General features: G+C 51.0%; 2 protein-coding genes across 3 annotated transcripts; both read left to right on the plus strand.

Moving 5' to 3' along the window:
* On the plus strand, nucleotides 1,192-2,693 carry MDP1 (magnesium dependent phosphatase 1). The gene is made up of 6 exons (XM_003128546.4): nucleotides 1,192-1,330; nucleotides 1,446-1,506; nucleotides 1,580-1,690; nucleotides 2,020-2,127; nucleotides 2,237-2,322; nucleotides 2,485-2,693. Exons 1-6 carry the CDS (start codon nucleotides 1,294-1,296, stop codon nucleotides 2,574-2,576), a joined length of 495 nt encoding a protein of 164 aa, XP_003128594.1. The 5' UTR covers nucleotides 1,192-1,293; the 3' UTR covers nucleotides 2,577-2,693.
* On the plus strand, nucleotides 2,841-7,545 carry CHMP4A (charged multivesicular body protein 4A). 2 transcript variants are annotated; one of them, XM_021099213.1, is made up of 6 exons: nucleotides 2,841-3,274; nucleotides 5,054-5,203; nucleotides 5,288-5,465; nucleotides 6,384-6,498; nucleotides 6,646-6,781; nucleotides 7,196-7,545. In XM_021099213.1, exons 1-6 carry the CDS (start codon nucleotides 3,214-3,216, stop codon nucleotides 7,252-7,254), a joined length of 699 nt encoding a protein of 232 aa, XP_020954872.1. In that variant the 5' UTR covers nucleotides 2,841-3,213; the 3' UTR covers nucleotides 7,255-7,545. The 2 variants fall into 2 exon arrangements, with proteins under 2 accessions (XP_020954872.1, XP_003128593.4); XM_003128545.5 differs by having other exon boundaries at nucleotides 2,841-3,244.

Below are 7,871 nucleotides of genomic sequence, written 5' to 3' on the forward strand. Positions count from 1 at the left end.
AGGGAATGTGCACTTAGAGGGGTTATCAGACTCTATGAAAACCTACACTCAATGACGTGCTGGAGCCAGCTCTTACCTGCTCCATAGGTAATTGTTGACACCTCTTCCCAATCCCACATTAGGTGACTTAATGTTGGCAGCTTGGTATTGGCCATGGTAGAAATACTTATAGAAGTTGATGGTACAAATAAGTCCTTCTCCCCAAACTGGCGATTACATATCCGTCAGCATCCTACTGATGTGGGTGGTAGAAAACAGGAGAGTGAATTTTCTCCCACTGTGACCCTACTGAACATTTATTTGAGCCTGGTTCAAGAAAGGCCCCGAGAGGCGGAGTTCCCATCGTGGCGCAGTGGTTAATGAATCCGACTAGGAACCATGAGGTTGCTGGTTCGGTCCCTGCCCTTGCTCAGTGGGTTAATGATCCGGCGTTGCCGTGAGCTGTGGTGTAGGTTGCAGACGCGGCTCGGATCCCGCGTTGCTGTGGCTCTGGCGTAGGCCGGTGGCTACAGCTCCGATTAGACCCCTAGCCTGGGAACCTCCATATGCCTAGGGAGCGGCCCAAGAAATAGCAACAACAACAGGACCAAAAAAAAAAAAAGAAAGGCCCCGAGAGGCGTTCCCTTCATGGCACAGCGGAAACGAATCCAACTAGGAACCATGAGCTTGCGGGTTTGATCTCCGGCCTCACTCACTGGGTTACGGATCCGGCATTGCCATGAGCTGTGGAGTAGGTCAAGAGGTGGCTCAGATCTGGCATTGCTGTGGCTCTTGCATAGGCCAGCAGCAACAGCTCCGACTGGACTCCTAGCCTGGGAACCTCCATGTGCCGTGGGCGTGGCCCTAAGAAGACAAAAGAGGGGGGCTTTTACGGTTGGAATATTGCTGAGGCTTCTGGGTTCTGTACAGTGGAGAGATTCATTAGGGAAAGTAAGTGACAAGCTGTGATGGATCTCTGTGAGATAAAAAGAGAGCCAGCAGAATGGGCTCCCCTTCCTTGGCTCCTCTAGTTCAGTAGAAGCTGGCGAGGCCGGGTGGGGTGGAGAAGAAGGAAGAAAATCCCTTGAAGAGTCTTGAGGACCGCTGCGGTTCTGTGAGCAGTTGCGTTGGAGTTTTGCTGCGGTTCTTCCCCCTCCACCACCAGAAGGCGCTCCTGCGCTGTCTCCGGGCCGACCGCCCCAGCCCCGCTTGGCGACGCTCTAGTCAACGCTTCTCTAAGGTCAGCCGGTTGACCGCCAAGCCGCAAGAGAAAGCCCAGCCAGCCTCGGGGCGTGCATCTTGCCGACGCGAGTCATGGAGCGTCTCCCAAAGCTCGCAGTCTTCGATCTGGGTGAGGGACCGGACTGGGGAGAGTTTCAGATTGGCGCTCTCTTTCTCCAACCCCAGTTGCTGCTCTCGAGGCCCTGCGCCCGCTCAGGCTGAGCCCTCCCCCTCCTTCCTCGTAGATTACACGCTCTGGCCGTTCTGGGTGGACACGCATGTAGACCCCCCGTTCCACAAGAGCAGGTGAGACAGGGCCCAGGAGGCCTGGGGCCGGGCAGAGCCCTGCGGGAGCTGATCGCCCTCTCTCCCTCTCCAGTGATGGAACTATACGAGACAGGCGCGGCCAAACCGTCCGACTGTACCCAGAGGTGCCTGAGGTCCTGGAAAGATTGCAGGGCCTGGGGGTTCCCGTCGCGGCAGCTTCACGGTAAGAAGAGCATCTGAAAATACTGTCCGTGTAATGCTGACAAATGCATGCACAGGCAGACTTACCGTGTAACCCCTTGGCTACAAAAATTTAGGTGGTCCAAATTTGAAGGTATTTCCATATTTTCCGAATTGTACCCACTCCTGTGCCTTTTGTTTACTGGCTCAGTGCCACCTCTGTCAGATAGGAAGGATATGGAGTTGAATAAAGGCCAAGGTGTCTACCCATGCTGGAAGAATAGCAAGTCAGTTTCCCCCAGGTTACACATAACTTCCCTTGCAGCCCTGGCCTTCCACTCTCCTGATCCCACCTACTATGCCTTTTTGCAGGACAGGTGAGGTTGAAGGAGCCAACCAGCTGCTGGAGCTCTTCGACCTGGTCAGACATTTTGTTCATCGGGAAATCTATCCAGGCAGCAAGGTCACGCACTTTGAGAGGTACACGGACATAAGGGGAGAAGCAGGGAGAGAGAAAACCAGAAAGGCTGGAAGAGCTAAGAAGCCATTGAGGTTATTACCCACCCCAACCACTGCCTGTCTTGCACAGGTTGCATCGGAAAACTGGAGTTCCTTTCTCCCAGATGATCTTCTTTGATGATGAGAAGCGGAATATTGTAGACGTCAGCAAACTAGGTACTGAGTGGTGAGGATAGCCGTTTGGGGAGTGAGAAGAAAGGTTCCTAAGAGGGAAAGGGTTAGGTAGCTATGTACTGAATGGATAGTTTGCATGCATGTGACACCCCAAAGAGGTCAGTCACAATAAGCCTGATGAAATGTGGCTTCTTTTCTTTCTAGGTGTTGCCTGTGTTCATGTCCAGAATGGAATGAACCTTCAGACCCTAACTCAAGGATTAGAGGTGTTTGCAAAGGCCCAGGCTGGACTCTGAGGTCCAGTCTTGTGGATGAGCCTCTTTGGAGGCATAGAACTGAGAGGAAATCAGGAGGGCATTTTCAGGTGCATTTGTAAATTATTATTAAAGTGTATTTGTTTGTGGCACAAGAAATCTTACCCAGTGTGGGCTATTTTTCTGTTTTTCCAGTGTATGACCCCAGGGTGGGCCATCTGGAGATGCCAAGGCACTGGACTGCATCAAGTTCTGCCTTTTAAACGTGTGGCAAACCCAAGACTGTGATCCCCTTGTGCTCGCCCCATCTCCACCCCTGTCCTAAGCATTGTCAAGGGCAAGAAGAGCTCTTTCACTGGCCCCAAGTATTGGGATACATTACCCTGCACATTTCCTTCCAGGAAACCAAGACTTTGTTCTGGGGGTAGGGGTGGGGCGCCGTTTTTATATAGTGGGAAACTAAGCAGCGGCTTTAAGACAAGCATGGGTTTGGGGCTGGTGTTTTGGGTCACACGTGACAGCAGTGGTCTCCCTGGCGCTTGCTGATGATGTCTCCGTGGCGCTCCAAGGAGGGATTGGCCAAAGCCGGTCTCTAAGCAATGAGCGCAGCACCCTCCCAGAAGCAAGGCGGAAGCGCGCCGAACGCGGTGGGGCGGAGGCGGGAGAAGCGAGACGCGCGATGAGTGGTCTCGGCCGGCTCTTCGGGAGGGGTGAGCCCGAGCGAGACTGGTCACCGGGAGGTGCGGGCCGCAGGGGGCGGGGGAAGACCCAGGAGACGCCGTCCCGAAAACCCCGCTGGGCCAGCAGGCGCCGCCTTGTCAGGGCGCCTGGCTCCGGCTGCCTGCCTTCCCCCAGCTCCGAGGGAAGAGCTGGAGGCCGGGAGGGGGCGCGAGTGGAGGGCGTGGCGACTGTGCAGGCTGCCGGTGGTGAGGCTTGCGGGACGAGTTCCTGCCTGTCAGCATTCAGTCCTTTCCAAATCACTGGCGCTTACTTTATGCTGGGCCACAGGCAATCTGAAGTGACTGAAGAAAGCTTGCCTTCTTGAAGTTCTTCGGTGGGGGAGGAAAGCAAGCAAAAACTGGCATTTACAGTATAGTGTAGCAACTCCGTGATGACATGTTCCTAAAAACCAGGGGCCCACAAAAGAAGCAGGCGTGGCGGGTGGTGATCCAGAAGGCTAGAAGTATGCCAGGTGGAGGATTGAGGTTCTCCAGGAAGAGGTAACTGTGTGCAAATCAGAAGCAGGGAAAAGTATGGTATATTTAGGGAAACGAGTTTAGGCTGCCCTGGAAGTTAGTGTGTGCATACGTAGTGAGTGAAGGAGTGCACATGTGTGTAGTGAAGAGAAAAGTGGACATGTGGATGGAGAGGTTAACAAGGGCCACGTTGCAAAGGACCTTGCATGTCTTGTAAAAAGCGTTTTTGGGAGAGTTCCTGTCGTGGCACAGCAGAAACGAATCTGACTAGGGACTATGAGGGTCCAAACCTTGGCCCTGCTGAGTGGGTTAAGGATCTGGCGTTGCTGTGGCTGTGGTGTAGGCCGCCAGCTGTAGCTCCAATTATAGACCCCTAGCCTGGGAACCTCCATATGCTGTGGGTGTGGCCCTAAAAAGAAGAAATAATAATAATCAAAGTTTTTTGAGACTTCCAGTTGTTGGCTAAGCCAGTTAAGGACCAGATGTTGTCTCTGTAAGGGTTCAATCCCTGGCCTTGCTCACTGGATTAAGGATCTGGCATTGCTGCAGGTTGCAACATAGGTCACAAATGCTGCTCAGATCTGATGTTGCCATAACTGTGGCTTAGGCCTTCGGCTACAGCTCCAATTAGACACCTGGCCTGGGAACATTCATATGTCACAGGCATGGCCATCAAAAGGAAAAAGAAAAAGGGTTTTGGATTTTATCCTGTAGGCAATGGAGAATATGGAACGATATTAAGCAGGCAGGGGCCATCAGATTTTTTTTTTTTTTTAATAAATCTGTTAGAGGTGCAGGAGATGAAGGGAGAAGTTGAGAAGAGGTTTTTTTTTCTCTAGCCCTCTGCGATTTCCATATGTGGCAGGTGTGGCCGTAAAGAGGAAAAAAAAAAAGCAAGTGAACTCTGGTGGAGGACATGATAATGAAGAAGTTATGCATGTGTGGGTTTAGGGAGTGTAAACTTCCACTCAGTTTGCTGTGAACTCAAAACTGCTCTAAAGAATAGTCTATTTGGAGGAAGAAGAAAAATAAGACTGGGAGTGACTTGAAAGGTAGCTTGGAATAGCAAAAGAATGCTGACCTTGTAAGTTATACTGCCGCCTTTCAATTCCTGAGCAATCTCTTACTCCTGGTGATCTTCAGACCAAAATGTTAACCTCCTTGTGCCTTGTGTATTTGTAAGGTGGAGATACTACTTTGGTTGTAGACAGTCATTTGGGGATTTGTAATAACGTGGTCAATTGCGTAGCACCTCCTATATACTCAGTGATCAGTGGCTAATATTTGTCCTTCGCACAACATGGGCTTCCTCACGGATTCCAGGGAAGAAGGAGAAGGGGCCAACCCCTGAAGAGGCAATACAGAAACTGAAGGAGACAGAGAAAATATTGATCAAGAAACAGGAGTTTCTGGAGCAGAAGATTCAACAGGAGCTACAAACCGCCAAGAAGCATGGGACCAAGAATAAGAGAGGTAATGGGGGGAAAGGCACCAACAGGGAGGGCCTGGTGGGAAGCTGAGGCTTCTGGCTCTGATGTTCAGTGTGGACTGGGTCAGCCGCCCTACAGGCTTTGCGGAGAAAGAAGAGGTTGGAACGGCAGCTGGCACAAACCGACGGGACGTTATCCACCCTGGAGTTTCAGCGTGAAGCCATTGAGAATGCCACCACCAATGCAGAAGTGCTTCGTACCATGGAGATTGCTGCCCAAGGCATGAAGAAGGCCTACCAGGACATGTGGGTATGGGGGGGAGGGCAGGAGGGGGCCCAGGCACTGGTAGCTTGGTATTGTACTTTGAACTTTAAAACCTCTCCGAATGTGGGAGTTCCTGTCGTGCAATGGAAACAAATCCACTAGGAACCATGAGGTTGCGGGTTTCATTCTTGTCCTCCCTCAGTGAGTTAAGGATCTGGCATTGCCGTGAGCTATGGTGTAGGTCACAGACGCAGCTTAGATCTGGCATTGTTGTGGTGTAGGCTGGCAGCTGTAGCTCCGATTGGACCCCTAGCCTGAGAATCTCCATATGCCGCAAGTGCAGCCCTGAAAAGCGCAAAAAAAAAAAAAAAAAAAAAAAACAATAACAAAAAACCCTCTCCAAATGTGAATTTGAAGTAGAGACTCCTGTGCTGGCTAGCCATCTATCAGCCTCCTCGTTTGTTGCAATACCATCTCTTTATTGGTTGGGGCATTCTAGGGAGGAAAGATGATTCTCCTCATTTTTAAAGATCCTTCAGGAGCTCCTGCTATGATGCAACGGAATTGGTGGCATCTTGGGAGCGCTGGAATGTGAGTTCGATTCCTGGCCTGGCACAGCGGGTTAAGGCTCCAGCATTGCCATAGCTTCAGCTTAGGTCAAGACTGTGGCTCAGATCTGTTCCCTGGACGGGGAACTCCATATGCTTCGGGGTGGCCAAAAATGAAAAAGAGAAAAAAAGACCCTTCAGAGAGTGCAACCGATCCTCCCCATTGTGGCTTCTTGCCATTTCTCAGCCCAGACTTGCCTCTTTGCACTTTTCCAGGGGTCTCTTTTACCTGGTAGCCATGGATTTATCAGTCTGAAGCCACAGGCAAGAGGGACATCATATGAGATGAAAAAGTCTGGGGAGATGGGGATTGTCACCTCATTTCTGGGCTACTATATATCTTATTCTCAGGGACATTGACAAGGTGGATGAACTGATGGCTGACATCACAGAACAACAGGAGGTGGCCCAGCAGATCTCAGATGCCATTTCTCGGCCCATGGGCTTTGGAGATGATGTGGATGAGGTGATTGGGAGTGAGGAGTTGGGAATACTGGAGAAAGCGTGCCTGGGAAAATCATGGGGCGGGTTTGGGGTGCTCCAAAAGTGGGATGTTTTTGGAAGTAGAATTTTCCTTTCTTCGTCTTGAGTTGTCTTATCATCCCATATCCAGGATGAACTGTTGGAGGAACTAGAGGAGCTCGAGCAGGAGGAATTGGCCCAAGAATTGTTACAAGTGGGCGAAAAGGCAGAGGAACCCCCAATCAAACTTCCCAGTGTACCCTCTACACATCTGCCTGCAGAGCCAGGTACCCAGGGCTGTTCTATCTTCTCAAGGATTTGACAGGGTGGGATATATATGGGGCAAAATTATTCCTCATCTATCCTGCCTCAAAGATTCCAGGCAGAGAGGGCTGCTGCTGAAGTTGTACAGGTTGTTGACTGCATAAGGGTACCTGGCTGTAAGGGATTGGGGACTGAAATCCAGCCTGTGCTTCACTTAGCAAACTGTGTCCCCTGGTCTGGGGCTGCAGATGCTGGGAGAAAAGTACCTTCTGATTTGCCCGAAGGTGCTGATTTAGCAGCAGCCCAGAAAGCAAGACCACACCCTTGGCTTCTTTGCTGGGAGAGAGCATTCTGAAGACTCTGGGTGTTGTAGCAGGGATGGTTGGAAGTTGCTTAGGTCTTAACACTTCTTTCTCTGGGTGTCCTTGTCCCCAAAGCTCCCAAAGCAGATGAAGATGAAGAAGAACTAAAGCAGTTGGCTGAATGGGTGTCCTGATGAGTCTGGGCTTGTCTACCCAATGCTGCCTACGTTGTTCTCTTTTCCTTAAGTGCCAAGTGCTGAGCTAAAGGAACCTAGCCTTGTTGGGAGGTCCTGCTGAGGGTGGCAGTATGACCCTGTGTGAGAAAAGGGTCTGTTGCCCTCCCATCCCTGGCTCAACTCTGAAGAAGGATCTCGGTGTGGGAGGAGCCCCTGGGCTCCCTTCGATAGCAGTTACAGTGCCCTTGTTCCCAATAAAATGGGGCAGATGGAATCCTAGTGCTAATACTGCCTTGTCTAAACCTGAAATTCGTCTGCTGGTCCTTGGAGCTTTGTTTCAAGAAATGGCTAATAATGAGCATACTGAAGGGGAGTTGGCACCTAGAACAAATGGGAGCTTCCAATATCTTAATCTCTGTTCCAGGCAGATATTGTTCCATCTTTCCAGCTGGTTTGTCCTAGAGTTGCCAAGTGCTGAGGGTGAGGAAACTGCCATCTCTTATTTATCCTAGAATCATGTGGCTCTGTCCCTGAGTCCTCCCCCATCACTTTTCACCCAGTCGTGCCTCTGCCAAGAGAGCACCATGATTTACCACCCATTTTCCTTTGACAAAGCCTATTTTCAAGGACAGGAA

Source organism: Sus scrofa, chromosome 7 (assembly GCF_000003025.6).
Source record: "Sus scrofa isolate TJ Tabasco breed Duroc chromosome 7, Sscrofa11.1, whole genome shotgun sequence".
Lineage (NCBI taxonomy): Eukaryota > Metazoa > Chordata > Mammalia > Artiodactyla > Suidae > Sus > Sus scrofa.